Source organism: Meleagris gallopavo, chromosome 4 (genome assembly GCF_905368555.1).
Source record: "Meleagris gallopavo chromosome 4, MGAL_WU_HG_1.1, whole genome shotgun sequence".
NCBI lineage: Eukaryota > Metazoa > Chordata > Aves > Galliformes > Phasianidae > Meleagris > Meleagris gallopavo.
This window is the reverse complement of record NC_139407.1, coordinates 24,653,780-24,670,042: the sequence shown is the minus strand read 5'-3', so window position 1 is coordinate 24,670,042 and position 16,263 is coordinate 24,653,780. Positions and strand designations below refer to the sequence as shown.

Here is a 16,263-nt window from a genome sequence, read left to right as displayed (position 1 = left end):
AAGAACCATGGAGATGTGACTCTGAGGAACATGGTAGGCAATGTTGCTAGTAAGTGGACAGCTGGACTGTTTGATCTTAGAGATCTTTTCCAACCTTAATGATTCTATGATTCCATTATTCGGTATTATACATTGAGAACATCATGTCACCGGTAAATGAGCATCCAATTTCAGCTCAGACAATGTGTGTAACTATGTGTGCATTGAGGCTGTTGAAGAATTAATGTCTATTGCTGGGAAAACATAGGCTTTTTCTTTCTCCAGTGTCTTACAGATTGAGTTGGAAAAGACCGGGGCACAAAACATCAGATTATAAAAGCCCCACCACAAACATGCAAACAAACAAACAAAACCCCAAAGTCCTGCAACACTGCATTTTTAAAACCTAAAACACAGTTGCCTCTAATACTTGCAATATTAGTTACATATCTTCTGGTTTCTTTATCCCATGCAACTTTTACACAATATCACTTTTTTGCACACTATGACAAACTGACGTTCTGTCAGCAAAAGCCCTTAGCCCTTAATTATCTCACTCTTATTGAGCGCAGCCCCTCCTTTGTAAGGAGTACTGTGTGGCACAATCAGAACCAAACACAGCCGCTGGTTTTCACAGCAGAAGGGCAACCTCTTGTAGCTGCAGTACAAGGCAAAGTTCCTTGGAGTGGCCTTGCACAGACAGACTAGCCATCACTTGGGATAGGTGTCAGGCTGCCCCAGAAGGACCTTGCCTGTGGAAATGCATCCCAGATGAAGCACACTGGTGCCAAAGGAAGCTGCAAGAGATGGATTGGATAACTGAGTCTCTTAATGGGGTGAATACCACATCACATTTCTCACTTCAGTGGCTTGAGCATAAAATCACCACGGGGAAGTGTTATCAGCCCCTTTGAAAGCACACAGCATGTGAATGAATGACACAGTGCTAAGCATTTTGGGGGACTCCCACCTCACATGAGGACTGGGAGTGTGTGACCAAAATAGCTGACGTTTTCCTTCCATGTCATGGGTTATTTCCATTATAGAAGTGAAGTACATGTAGAATCATTTGGGAATTCTCTCTTGGAGGTGCAGCAGAACTTTCAGCTTTTTACTTGAATCACCTGAATTACTGGGATGGGGTTGGCATTGGTAGCGTCATGCCACAGCTGAGTGTTTCCCAGCGCCCTCCCACTGGCGCATCAGTGGTGAATTTTCTTTACCTACATGAAGTCATTTTGTTTGAAAAAACAATGAATCACAAAGAGAAGCCCAAAGCAATTAGAAATTCCTTTCCTCTCACCTTTGCCAAAGCGGGATTTTTTCCCCAGAACAAAGCCTGGGCAAGCCTCCTTACGCACAGCAATGATTACGTAGGTTGCTCTGGATTTTGTTTTTTTTTGTTGTTTTTTTTTTTCTTTTTCTTTTTTCACAGACCGTGAGTAAGCAAAAAAGCTCAGGAGAACACTCTACTTCATGAGCAGTTTGTTATGCTTCCTTGGAAATCCCATTGTGCAGGCAGTGCCTGAATTGGCTGCAGCTCCCGTGCCCCGTGACGCTGGCTGCCTCCAGTCACACACATCCATCTATCAGCAGTGCTCCTCATGTCCCCTCTTCCTTCGCATTGCATCTGTCCCCAGCAGGCTGGAGCATGGAGCCACTGCTTTCCCAGCAGAGGACTGCTGAGACACCGCGTGAGTAAGGCCTCGTTTGCATAAAGATGGCACAATCACACATGAAGGAGGCTTCCAAAGCACAGTCTTATTTCCTTCTTCTTTTGCTTAGGAAAAGCCCATATTCTTCAAAGTTCTTGTACTTGTTGGCATTGGTATGTTACAGAGGTGTACCCTAATGTAAGAGCTTTGGTGAAAGGTTTTCCCTCCACCTTGAGTAGTGTCTTCTGACATCTTCGCTCAAGATGTACCTGCTTAATGGTAGTGAACAATCTCTTCCATTCTTAACACCAAAAAGTTATTTCCATGCTTGCTAAAGTTGCCTGGAATGAACATATTTCTATAGAAAAAGAGGGAATTTAATTAAATTAGTCTAAATTTAAAATATTTCAGAATTTAAATATTTAGAATCACTGAGTAATAGAATCACAGAATCACTAGTGTTGGAAGGGATCCTTAAAGGTCATGTAGTCCAACTCCCCTGCAATGAGCAGGGACACCTACAGCTACAACAGGTGCTCAGAGCCCCACCCAGCTTGGCCTTGAATGTCTCCAGGGATGGGGTTTCCATCACCTCTCTGGGCAACCCGTGCCAGTGCCTCAACATCCATACTGAAAAATACATCTTCCTTGCATCTGATCTGAACCCACCCTCTTTTAGTTTGAAACAGGTTCCCTTGTCCTGTGAGGATTTAACAATCCTCATTTAACAATCCTATTATGAATTAACAATAGACTCTGCAGAGCACTGCAGCCAGAAAGACGTTTCTGCCCAAATCAGTGGAATGGTGGAAAATAAAATTAAAAACACTTAAAAGAATGGGCTGAACTGGAAAACATGCACAAGGCCTTGTATGGAAACTCAGGAATGGCCATGCGGTTTCCATTAGAGAGTCGTGTTTCAGTATACAGACCCACACAAGTGCCAAGTGCTCCATTCTCCAGGTGTTATGTATTGCACGCTGTGTGCCATGGTAAGCAAACACATTAAGAGTGTTGGAGGGAATTGAATGGACTTGAATCCAGGCACTCCGGGGCCTTATGGGTCTACAGTCACAGAGACTTGCACTGAATGTTAAAAATGCCTCTGCGGATGCTATCTGCACATAAGCTCCACCCTATTCCCACTGCTAAATGGGAGGTCCACATTTTCCTGATGTCCCCACAGATGCAGACCTGGAGTGCTGTGCTACCAGCCCTGCTGGGTGATTGCTCTCACCCCCTGGTCCAGGCTGGATCTGCATGGGAGGCATCGTTCCGTCAATGCAGAGAGGAGACTCAGTGCTGTCACTATTCGAGTGCCACCGGTGGGCCGAGCAACTCCTGTCTGAGCTCATTGCCAAAGCCTGGAAAGACACAATGACTCCTACATTCTCAGACTGTGAGCTCAAGCGGTTCGTTTTGAAGTGGATGAGTTTGCAGGAAGGGTATCTGTGAGGTGCCTAAAATCTATCATTCCACTTGGCATTGCTGTTAGGCTCTGCTGAGGATGAGCTAGTTTCAGGACACGTGCAGCCTTGAGGAACAAGACTTCTGTAGCTGCAGAGATCTGCTGCCAGGCTCAGGCTTGGGAAGATGAGACTTATCTGGGAGATATCAGTAACCTGATCCCTTGGCTGCTCCAGGGACAGAGCACATGGGGGACAGGGAGGCCATTGGAGATGAATGTCAGATCAGGATGGACTGCAGCCACATATCTGGGGTAGTCTGACTCTCCAACCTCGATTTCCATTTTGTGTTACACTGAAATTTCAGAATAATTTTTTTTTCCATGTGGAGCTGGCAATGCTACAAATTTTGACATAATGCTAGAACAGATTTTCTTGGTGCACACGAAAGTATCCTTTATTCGGTGAGCTCAGAATGTTATCTGCTGTTTGGGGCACAAAACACTCCTTTTCTACAAGAGACTTCTGCATGTTGTTCCTTTCTTCCAGCTGGCTCCTGGTGAAAGAGCGGGTGCACAGCACGATGCCCCACATCAAGAGATTAGGATCCGCAATGAGAGATGGCAGTCTGCGATGTGACCACTAGGTGGGCACAGAACCAGTGGCAGAAGATTCATGGGTCGCAGCTGTTCAGGAATACTGATTAAGGAAAGACTTTTCCTTCTCTTCTCTCTCGATTTTGAGAGGCATTGAGTCCTCCCATTTGCTGTTCACTTTATTATGATGTCCTTTTGACAATAAAATGTCTCACTGACTTTTCTTGCCCTTATTTAAACTCTATTATTGCCTGATTTTCTGATACCTTATTATAACTCTTTGGGCTGGTTTCCACTGTGTCCCTCTCAGAAGCAAGTTGTTAATATGCTCGCTTCTTGTTTCATGCATCCCAGTGGAGATCCATCTACCATTAACTTATCTGCTAAAATAAGCCCTGTTTCCCCATCTTCTGCTGCCTAAATGACAGCAGTTCTGGAAGAAGCAGCTAAACTGGCTTTTCTTCCTCATTCATATGTGGCTTATACAACTACCTCAGTTTTCCGTTATAATAAAGAGCACTGACCATCAGCCTGAAAAACCAGAACAAAAAAAGCCACAATCATAGGACCACTAGCAAATATCCACGGACAAACAGTGGCTCCATGTTGAAGCTGCTGCTGGGTCATTATTGCATTTCTTCTCCTAAATTCCTGCTGCTTTTCATACCAACATCTTGATTCCCTCTGCTGACTGAATCTGAAGGATCAAACCAGCTGCCACCAGGGTGGCGCAAAGTGATTTCTCAATATTTTTTGGCCAATTGTTTTAATCTCCGAGTTTGCTAGGAAAGCTTTTAATCACACTGGATGGAATTATGTAATGGGAGTGTTAGAGTAATTTAGGTTTGGCACCAGCTTTATTAAAAGAATAATGACTATTTTTGCAAGACCAAACTTACACACTTTTCCTTCCTTCCTTCCTTCCTTCCTTCCTTCCTTCCTTCCTTCCTTCCTTCCTTCCTTCCTTCCTTCCTTCCTTCCTTCCTTCCTTCCTTCCTTCCTTCCTCTTCCCTCCACGCATCCATCCATCCATCCATCCATCCATCCATCCATCCATCCATCCATCCATCCAACCCTCCCTTCATCCATCCATCCATCCATCCATCCAACCCTCCCTTCATCCATTCCTCTCTCCAACCATCTCTCCCTCCCTCCCTCCATTCATCCACCCACCCATCCTTCCATCCATCCACCCATCCATCTTTTCTTCATCACAAACAAAGATGATTGCAGCTGACCCAGCCCAGATGTGCAATGAATGTGTGACCTGTAAGCCTTTCCAGCCTATTTCAGCTCCCCTCCTCCCTGTGCCCCACATCTGCCCTTCTCACGAGCAGGACTGAGGTGAGGCACTCTGTGCAATCAGACTTGCCTCTGTGCAACTGACAACCAGCTCTCCAAACATCCTCTGGCCTTGTGATGTAAGCCAGGATCACCAGTGAGTCTTCCTCTGGTTCTCGGCACACTGGTGACATCGCTGGCTGACACACTGCAAGGAAACCCGCTGGGGGGACACATGACTCACAGAGACTTCAGACTGCCGAAGCACCGCCAGTGACATTACCATGAAGTACGCAAGGCAGGACAGCCTCCGGCCAGAGAGAGGTCGGCCTCCCGAGTTGCATGCCTGCACCGGAGAGATGGAGGTGGTGCCAGCAGAAACCATGGGAGGAATGAGGGAGGTTCACTCTCAGAGAGAAATTACCCGGGTGTGTCAGAGGACCAGCCACGCGGTTGCGGGGCTGGTAGCCACAGTCCGGCTGGCACGCTGTGAGCTGGCAGCCCGGTATGCAACCCCGAGCTCACCGCTTGCTCAATTGTATGCAGGAGGGAAGAAAATACAGGATTTGAAGGGCTGCTATGGGCTGGGATTGAGATGAGCAACAGCTAGGTGGGGAATGCCCAAGCCAAACTAAGGCAGTCAGCTCAAAGTTAGATGTAAAAAAATAGTTCCCACCAGGGAAGGCTGTGCAAGCATGGGGCTGTGGCTGCCATCAGCTGTCACCTGGCAGAACAGGTTCCTCTGTGACATTACAAGAGAAGGAGATAGGAAGTGAAAAGCTGAGGAGCATATAATGAGAGCCTGTGACACATTACCCAATTAGCAGGGATTGACCTGCAGTGCTCTTCTAACTGGGTACCAGGGAGACTTGTACTGCCTCAACACAGAGGCTCCAGGAGTTGGTTGTACCTCTGCTAGAGGGACCACGAGTGCTGGAAAGTGAGCAAAGCACACACAAGAAGTGCCTTGGTACTAGGCACAACCCTGGAGGCCATGAGGGCTCTCCTGCTATGCACTGCTAGAGAAATCTGCCATGAGTAATGTCGGACTGTGCTCAGATTGCATCTTTGTGTTGCTAAGCAGACTTCTTTCCTCCTTACTGCTGCATGCACTGCCCACTGAGGCACCTGGGGAGGAGAAGTACAACAAAAGCAGGCAGAACCTGGGCAGAGCTGCAGCCTGGCTCTGCCCAACCACACCTTTGCTTTGGTGCTCGTCAGTGGGAAGATAACAGAGAAAGTAAGGCAAGGTCAGGAAGTGAGTACTGAGCTGGGGAGAAGCAGAGCTGTCATTTCAGTGACTCATCTTTTCCGAAGGAAAGGGTTTGGCCACATGTCAGGGCACTGGGAAAACCCATCCCACCTCACCTCCCAACTTCCTTGGGCCCTTGGACCACTTGAACAAGAGCTGAAAGCCTTGAAACAACTGCCCTCCTGCTGGTTTGCTGTGTGTAAAAGCGCTCGTGAATCCCTTCGGTGGCTGTCAAGGACAGGCTGACACAGAAATAGGATGGCACAAGACAGGCCTAACTCCTGCTGCCTTCAAGTTCACGTAGAACTGTTTTTTTGTGATGTTGTCCAGTAACAGGGACAGGTACCCTTTTCATTTGCTTGACTTCAACAGCAGTTAAGACAGGACAGCATTTAAGTTGATGGAAAAAGAGGTGACTCTGCAATCTGCTGGGTGAGCATCAGCTCTCCCTACAGGCATGGCACCTTCTGCAGTAGCATTCTTGCTTTACAACATCTCAGCCAAGCTTAGCTTCACTTTGATCAAAACACACAGACATTCTTACTTTGTTGAGAACTTTTATTTACAGGTGCAAAATTGTTCTGAGCATATTCACAAGAATAAATATAAAATTACTCTTCAGAGTAAGAAGACGACTTTTTACAAAAATATATCTCTGTCGCACAGAACCACTGACATGGGGTTCTCAAGAAATATTATTTAATAAAAAAATAAAACACTGCAAACAAAGTACTTGACCTATACTGATTGGATCACCAAACAATTGAAATTTGTAAAAGGATATAAATATTGTAAATATTGTTAATAAAAATAACATTTAAATAGATGGGGAGCCACAAAGTCCATCCAGATGAACAGAATGCTGCAGGAAATCACATTCTCTTCTACAGGGCACCAACCTCCTTGTACTCATTAGCATTGGTGTGTCTCTTCTTGTTTCGGTACCTGAAAACAGTGAGAAGTGTCATTTCTGGAAAGCCAGTCATCCCAAGGGGTTTTTTAAGGAACAAATAGAAGGAAGGAGGAAGACAGAGAACTCAACATGACCTCTTTGTGTTTGTTCCAACTCTAGCAGCTGGGCTCTGCTTGTGCTTATGTCTGGGTCTGAGATAACTTGCATGCAGAGCCTCATGTATAAGCTTAGCCCCGAAGATTTCACACCTACATTGAAATCTTGGTGCTGGTAGTGGGCCGTGAAATCCTGCTGCATCCTTGACTCCACTGGGGCTGAATGCCCCAACCAATGATGTTATCTTCTCTGAGATGAGATGTGCCATGGAGACTTCAGGCAAGGAGGATGAATTTAGGCAGCTACCACCTACCTATCAGATCTGTGAGGCTCAGATCTCCCTCTGGAGTCGTTCTGCCTTCTTGGCTCTCTGACTGCACCTTGCAATTAGTTATTAGCACAAAGAACAATTCTTGTTGCCCTTGTGTCTGTTGGTGGAGCAATTGCTGTCCCATGTGCCCCGCAGCTGGCAAAAAAATGCTTGCCATATGGCACAGTCACCACAGCACAGCAGATAGCATTAGCTATGGTAGGACAAGAGGGAACGGCTTCAAGTTGCACCAGGGGAGATTCAAGATGGATATTAAGAATAATCTCTTAGAGAAAGTGGTGTGGCATTGGAACAGGGCTGCCCAGGGAGGTGGTGGTGTCACCATCCCTGGAAGTGTCTAATGGAAGGATAGATGTAGTACTTAGGGACCTGATTTAGTAGGTACTGATGGTAGGCGGGTAGTTGGGCTGTATGATCTTAGAGAACTTTTCCAACCTTAATGATTCCATGATTCTACCCAGCTGATCTACAGTTCCCAATGACCAAAGAAATGGCATTACCAAGAGAAGAAACTAGAGCTTTCCCACTCCCTGCCTGCTCTTTCATCTACGCCAATAAATTCTCTAAGACAGGAGAACCAACCTGCTCAGTGACCCAACAGGGTCAGAGAGCATCTGCAGGTACTTGTGCCTCAGCATGACCTAGCCTTCCATTTGGGTTATACAGTCAATACATGGTGGGTTTTTTTTGGATCATGCCAGCAGGTTTCCTCAAACTATCTCCATGCAATCAAGTGAGTATAAGCACCTCTGTCCAAGTGGACATCTTACTATATGCACACTGCTGAACCACAAAAGAAATGCTCTTACCTCCTGCAGATGTAGTAACCTGCGATAGAGATGGCGATGAGGAAAAGCAGAACGAGGATGACTGTCAGTGCCACATACTCCGTACTGAGGGGCTGTCGGACGAGTTCTGAATGCACACATCTGACACCGGAGAAGCCTACATCGCACCTGAGGATAAGAGAGACATAATTGGAGAAATTGCCACAGGGTTACATTTCAGCACTCTGCAAAGCATGCTGTGCTGCTGGCTGTTTCCTTAGGGACAAGCAATTCCAACTTCTACAGTCAAATCCCTTGTGGGTCTCGGAATATAAATCCTTCAAGTAAGTGAGGAATACCGGGAATACCTTTAAGGGAATACCCTTAAAGTGTCCAGAGGGTCATTTTTCAGAAGAAACCTCACTGCCTTGCCTGCAATCTAGACCTCTTGCTATTGTACATGAAGATGAACAATGGGAGGAACATCACAATGAGTGTGCTGTGCCTACGGTGGGTTGGTGACTAACCTCACTTGTCTCAGACTCTCACTTCGGTTTCACTGCAGCCAGCTCATATGCTTCATACTTGCTTAAATCCAGCTGTGGTCTGTTACAGATACACTGCTTCTCTTTAAGTTCTTGTGAGTATTTAAACACTTTGCTGGGTTGGTGGTCCCCTAAATGTCACCAAGGTCAGATCCACGAGCAGTTAATCCCAAAGACCACATCAGGGAGGCTGCAGGCACACTGTGCTCGGTCCTTACCTGCAATAGTGCTCATCCAGATCCACTATGTACACACACTGTCCGTGGAAACAGTAGTCCTTCATTTCAGGCTTGCATCTGGTTATCCCAACTTGAGCCACACGAGGACTGTTCTCTGTCTGGACTGCAGAGAGATTTAGTTAGTATCTCATCAGTTTCATTTTCCCTTTCCCAAACAATGCGCAAGCATTACATGTCCAACAAGCCTGGCTACCAACAGAGCTGCAATGCAGTGGGCACTGCAGCAGGTGAGCCCTATGGATAGAGTTGGACTTACACTAACTCTTCCCTTACAAGTCCCACATCACGTATTTCTGCTTTCACAGCAGCTCTCAGCTTAAGACACAGATACTATGCTGAAAAGTGATACTAAAGAGAACACAGGCCTTAAGAAAGTTCATGTTCAACATCAGCAAACACTCTGTGAGATGTTGGGAATGTGATTCAGCAATAACCTATGGGTAGAATTGAAGAGTTTTCTAGGGGCAACTCTGTGAGGCCACCAGCTTGAGGAAGACAGCAACCAAAGACTTGCTATTTGCAAGGAGAGCTGTGGAGTACACTTACCTAATGCTGTCGTGCAGTTTTCCATTTCACCAGGTGCACATAATGGGATCACTGTTGTGCCCATGACTGCTTGCAATAGGTAACCTAAGAGAGAATAAAGTCAGAATAAGGTTCCTGTTGAGTACAGTTATGCATTGGCATGACAAGCCTGCATTCATCACAGGAAGTGATCTACATGGAGAACTCCTGGGGTCATAGCTGTCCCCGGACAGAGGACTTCCCAGGACCCAGCAGTCAGCATGGCAGTGCTGCAGCATGCTGTGAGGGTCAGTACTGAGCCAGGCTCAGCGCCCGTCATGTTCTGTCCAAAGGAAGATCAAAACAAAGCTGCTCTTCCGCGGGAGACAGCTCTCTCAATCTTGCTGCACACTGCCTGAAATGCTGGCCAGTTCCTGCACTCACTCCACTCCACTATTCAAATGAAAGCCCACTTGAAAAGAACTAATATAAGATCACAAACTCTCTCTGCTCACTAGATTCAAGAGATGTCAACCCACTCACAGGTCATGAACCAGTGTCACTCATCTGGGGAGGGCCTTGGGAAGAAATGAGGACACCGCTGTCCTTCCTCCACCACCCACATTATAGCAAGAAGAGGATGATAGGCAATGGCCTTAGGTTGCATCAGGGGAGGTTCAGGCTGGAAGTTAGGAAACATTTCTTCTCAAGAAGAGTGGTGAGGCAATGGAATGGGCTGCCCAGGGAGTTGGTGGACTCACTGCCCCTGGAGGTGCTCTAGAACTGTGGAGATATGGCACTGAGGAACGTGGTTAGTGGGCATGGTGGGGATGGGTTGCAGCTGTACTTGGTGGTCTTAGAGGTCTTTTCTGATCGTTACGGTTCTGCAATTCTAATAACCGCAGTTCAGCAGGCCTGGTGTGGGTACCCACCACACTGGGAGGGACTGCAGCATGCAGGCAGAGGAATCTGGCTGCATTTCCCTGGGGAGCAGGGAGATCCTCCTTTCCTTCTTCCACAAATACAGCCTACGTGTTTTCACATCTTTTGGGGTGTCCTGTGATGCTGCACAGGACAAGCATTCCAGTACTTGAATGAACATTTCCAAGAAGGATCTAAAGGCTCCATGACTAGCCCACAAGAAGCAATGAAGGCTCGTCCCAGCTGAGCATGAATCCATTTTGGGAACATCCCTGCTGTGGTCACAACCTAACCTGTTCAGCTACCAGCCCCATGCCACAGCAACCTGCAGTTGGTGTCTTTGGGCTGTTCACCTCCATTAACTTACCAGCTCCTGCATGGCTAATAGATGGAATGTGCCTTCATAGTTTCTTGATCACTCCAACTCCAGTTATTAGAAAGCTTCATTACCCTTCATTGCTAGATGTACAACGATTCAGGAATTTTATGCAGATCATCCATTTCTGGGTGATCAGCAGGACATCCCTTAAGATGCTATTCAGTTAGATGCTAGAAAGGCAGAACATCTGCCACAGATGGATGGAGCTTTTTTTTTTTTTTGCCGTAAATACATTTCCTGCACAGCCAGGTTACTACAGGGCTTTAGAGAAAGGACACAGACTGGGTGCACCCAACCAGACCTACAGTAACAGAGCAATGACATGAGGGACCATAGAGGAGTGTGCCAGAGACAGCTGCTCCTGTTGCATGACTCAGCAGGAGCTGCCTCGCACGCTGACAGGGCAGGACTTGAAAGTTTACTTTCAGGGCGGTTTTTTTTATTATTACTATTCTTTTAATTTTTATTTATTTTTTTTACAGCACTTTGTGTTCAGTACAGATTTCATGAGGAGCAGCTGGTGGTTGGGTAGATGAGTTTTAAGCCAGCAAAAGGTCTCTGTTCAGCCTACACACTTCTGCTTTAGCTTGCATGCTTCCTCCACCTAAGTGAGATCCGAGCAGTTCCTTTTTAGTCCAAAGCTCTCTGTTGGACAGATAACAGAACATAGCTGAGAAACCCCAACCAAGGTGGACTAAAATTACAACTGAGAGGCAGGTCAGCCCTTCTCTGTGCTCAGAGCACCAGAGACAAACACTAGACACTGTAATTGACAGACACACAAAGCTGAGCAAAGCCTGCCCCATCCCAGCAGCCAATAACCTTCACCTGACTGTGGGCACAAGCCAGAGGCTAGAGCACAGGTGTGGTATTTGCTGACACCCAGCAGTATTTTCGGCATTTGGGCAAAGTCCTTCCTGCTCTGCACCATTACATTTTGCCCTTTCCCCCATGCACATACTTTTCCTCTGACATCAGTGGGAGGGGGATCCTGCTGGAGGATTAGGGATCCACATGCTGCAGTAGCAGAGAAAGACCTTTCCCAGAATAGCTATCAAGTGATGTATATCAAACGTAGGACCTGGGAGAGGTATTTATATTTTTATTCCTTTGCTGTTCACTAAGTAAATACTGCGCAGGGTACAAGATAACAGAAATGAGGTTGTTGGTATTTATTAATGCCTCTTAGGAATGCCAGTGCTATGTTACCAGCACGCAATACCTGGTCAGGTCCTGCAGGTATCACTCTACGATTAACTCTGTTTCTGGAATGGGAGTATTGCTGCAGTTTGGTGGACTCTTCATGAAAGATGAACAAGAGACAGAGAGTGGCTCCTCAGATTCCTGCAGCCTTTGCCAGGGGTGATGTGCTATGGTAATTATTGGGTCAGCTACTGTGGCTTCCAGCTGCAGGATGAGGGACATACAGGACATATGGAACCAAGAACTAGTCTCTGTAAGATTCACACCACTTTAATGGGGAATTGTTTGGTTCCTGAGAAGTGCTAGGTCCCCATCATCACTTGATTTGGCTTCACTCGTTCCTGAGATCACTGGCCATGTACTGATTCACTTGCAGAAAGTTCCCTAATGCTATTTAGCATTTGGCACCTCTGTGCTCCCCCCCCCATATGCTTGTCACTCGGGTTTCACTACCAAAGAAGTACCAAGCACAGTAGTACTCAGGTGTCATCTCCTGGTGGACCTCAGTCCACTTAACTTGGGGGATGGATCCAGCTGGATCCCCACTATCTGGTTTCATCCACCTGACTGCCTAAGGCCTTCTTTGTGCAGAGGGAGCAGGGAACACAGTTCAGCCTGTCTCACAGGCTCTGTGAGCACCACTACCACCACTGTCCAAATTCAGTGCATCACCTTCCGTCTCTTTCTGCAGTGAACCACTCTGCCCTACCACACACCTCTCCAGGCCATGTCAGACCAAGCAAGCCCTTCTGGCAGTAAAGACAGGTGGGGTGCCTGTACTCCAGGTGAGGATCACAGAACCATAGGGTTGGCCATGAAAGCCTTGCTAACGGCTTGCTCTACTTCAACATGTGGCTGTGCAACTCTGCCCTCACACCAGCACCTCTGGAGTTTGGGTTATCCATGAATGCTGAACACATGCCCTGGGAAAGGGGACGCAGTCATTTGAGACAATTTTAACCACTGCAGAGAGAGCACACCTCCCCATCTTCATGCTTGGGATGTAACACCTTGCTTCTGCTTAGTGCCCCACGTGGGATGTACCTGTGCTGGCTGTATGGCCATGCCCAGCAAACACATGCCTAACACTCCTCTTCCTGGGATGAGACACGCCAGGGACACAGGCTGCTCTTCCCATCCTATAAAGGAGATGTTGTCAGCCCTCTTTGCCCCCCAGCTCTATACTCTGTGTACATGGTGGTAAGGAGAGAGATCCAAATAAATCACCCCTAGGGCAATGAGCTGAAGCATCTGTACCTGTCTCTGGGAAGCAGTGTCTGTACTTCATCATGTTGCGTATTGCATCCATGACTTCAGAACTGCAGACTCAGAGACACAGATGCCCTAAAGCAGCCTTGCAGACAGCAGCCTGTATGGGATGACCATCACCCCATCAATGCCCACACGATCCCCTTGAACTCTGGGCCAGGACTTACCCTTAAGAAGAGGTAATTCAGATAATTACTTATTATGTGCACCGGTCATTTCAGCACCACTTCCACCCTGGTGCAGACCTTCACACCAATGACTGGATTCACACACCTTACTCTCAGCACAGGACAGAGGGCCCTGCACTGCAGGGGAAGGAGAAATCCATTATTGCTTCCAGTCAGACACAACACCTGCTGCCATCTTCTGTATCTCCAGGTTCAGAGACCTCTGCAGTCAGCTCAGACATGACACAGGAAACCACAAAGTTCCCCTGAGCTAGTGACAGCTTGGATATGGAACTGATGATGGCCACTGGAGTTAAGTCCTGCCTTGGGGCAGTGAAGCTCCGGAGCTTAGCACTACAGCAGCCATCAGCTGCTGTAGAGACAAGTTTCCCAGCTGCACTATGGAGTTCTGCTTGGAACTGCTGACCTGGGATAGAAAGGCAGCGAAGTGCTCCCAGCACTTGGTATGAGGCCACCTCACTGTGACTAATCTGTCCCCTACCATTAGATTTTGTGCCTGCCCCGGAAATACATCAATCTGTACATAAATCCATGAAGACATACCAGTTCCTTCCAGTGCCACCTGTGTGCAAAGCCCAGCTGAGTCACAGGCTAAAAGACGTTTAACCTGCTGTCACTGCAGCAGCTGAGCCACGAGCCCTATGGAAAACCTGGCCAAGAGGAAAGACAGAAACTCTTGCTGCAATTGGTCTTGGGACTGATTGCCCCGTTGCCTCAGAGCCTGAGCGCAGCACTGCAAGCATGAGAACGTGCTCTGTAATGAGGACAGAGTGAGTGCTGCAGATCTCAGCCCTGCCTCAAGCGTTGCTGCACACAGTGTACATCACTCCAAAGGGTCACTACCTCACAGCCCCAGTGGAGCTGTAGGGCGGTGATCAGCTGTGTGCTCTGTGTGCTATAAAGATGCGCTGTTTGGTGCCAGCTGTCAGGAGCACACGCAACCCGAGAGTGCTCACGCCAGGTAAGCAGGGGAGAAGTGGAGACGCCAACGGCCTGCTCTGTGGCAAGCAGAGGCCCCTCTATTTGGCCAGAGCACTGAGCTCACCCAGAGCAGTAGGACGAGAGGACAGAGCAGCTCCTGCTACCGGGCAGGGAGAAGGGAACGAACACACACCTTCCCCCGTCACATCGCACCCCTGCGCATCCAACATCCCTGGCACTCACCGAGGAAGAGCAGCAGGCTACGAGTCCGCGGGCCGCTGGCGTCCATCGCTGTCAGGTCGACAGATAGAAAGGAGGAAGAGGAGGAGAGGAGGAAGGCGGCAGCAGAGCTGCGGAGCGCTGTGGGGCGGCCGCGCCGTCCCGGTCTTTATGTGCGGCGGGGAGGCGGGGCGGTACGGTGATGAAACGCGGCTGGGCTCGGAACAGGTGCCCGTCCCCGCCGCTTCCTCCCGCGGCGCATTCCGCCTCCTCCCGCCCCCTGTGCCCGGAGGCGATGCCCCGAGGAAGACGGGGGCACCCTCGGCTCGGACTCCGCCCCCCCGTGCACGTGCTGCCATTATCTCTCTTTCAGCAAACATTGCTGCGCTGGCACTCCTGATTGTAAAACGGGCTGCCAAGCGGGCTCGGGGACTCGTGGCCACGGCTGAGCACAGCGTTGTTGGGGCCGGGTGTAACGGTGAGGGGCTAGGCCAGTGCAAATGGGTGCAGAACTACTAGGATGGGGCCTGGGGATGCAGCATACATACCCCCAGCGCTGCCGAATGTTGACCAACAACGTGGGGCAGGTGGCCACAAACTCGCTGCCCTCCCCAGTCTCCTACGTGCTGGCATTTCCCGTCACCCCTCAGCCCACGCGTGCCATGAGCCTGGGCACTAGGTGCAGAAACGGTCCATTAGGTTCCAACACAGTCCGCAGGAATGTAGCACCTCACCTCCACCTGCTGGGATGGCTGAAGGGCACAGTGCCCCTCCAACGCTTGGCAGTGTGGGCAGCTGCTGTGCCAACCGACCAGCACTTGGCTGGGTTTAGTCCTTCCTGCGTTCTGCTGAAGGCCTTTGCTGCACTCCATTGCTAGGTGAAGCATGACCTCATTGCCCACGCCATCAGAGTTGGGGGATATGCCACCCCACATCTCTCTGTACGCATGTCTGACAGATGAAATGTTTTTTGCCTGAACTGCTCAGCAGTGGGAGCTGTTTCTTTTCCTTTTAAAGCAACACCATTACCTTCTTCATCAAAAAAGGTAAGGTTATACCCTATTTATTACGGAACTGATAAGCCTACCTCACAGTGCGTGGAATGTGACTGTTGATATCAAGGTGCAGTTAAATAGTTGATAACTCCGGTATTCATAGTTTCTCTACTGCACAAGTGTTATTAATACAACAGAGTTCTCTACAAAGGATACTGGAGAACATGACAAATATGCCTCCATGCTCAGGTTCCAGTTCTAAGCAATAAACACATTAATCTGGGGAGTTTGGGAACAGATCTGGTACTTACAAGTCACTCTTCTGCTTTTTTTGGGAGCACTTTCTTAGATCCACAGAAGCGTGGAGATGCTGAAAGTAAAAAGCTCAGTGTGTTACTACTGCATTACGTCAGCATAACCAGTTAACTATGCAAACATAAGAGTTGGCAAGATTGGGCACCAAAATAGCTGCATGCAGCCGAAGTTCACTTCGTAAGGAAGTGGAACATAATGTAACCTGAATCTTTTCCCAAGTCCATTTTTGTCTCTGCAGCGCTATGGCCCCAGTATGATCACTTCATTGCGTTAAGGTGAGCAGGTGGTA

At 48.2% G+C, this 16,263-nt stretch overlaps 1 protein-coding gene across 2 annotated transcripts in view; it reads right to left on the bottom strand.

Moving 5' to 3' along the window:
- Window positions 1–6,706: 6,706 nt before the first annotated feature.
- LOC100538470 (epigen) overlaps window positions 6,707–16,263 on the bottom strand; it is a 58,187-nt gene continuing 48,630 nt past the window's right edge. The window contains exons 1-5 of one of the 2 annotated variants that reach the window (XM_003205548.5): window positions 14,689–14,873; window positions 9,607–9,690; window positions 9,040–9,163; window positions 8,319–8,465; window positions 6,707–7,114 (exon numbers count right to left, since the gene is read on the bottom strand). In XM_003205548.5, the coding sequence (XP_003205596.1) occupies window positions 7,054–7,114; window positions 8,319–8,465; window positions 9,040–9,163; window positions 9,607–9,690; window positions 14,689–14,734 (462 nt within the window). In that variant the 5' untranslated portion in view covers window positions 14,735–14,873 and the 3' untranslated portion in view covers window positions 6,707–7,053. Of the gene's footprint in view, window positions 7,115–8,318; window positions 8,466–9,039; window positions 9,164–9,606; window positions 9,691–14,688; window positions 14,874–16,263 lie in introns of those variants that run through there. The other variant, XM_085222490.1, reaches the window with a different exon arrangement.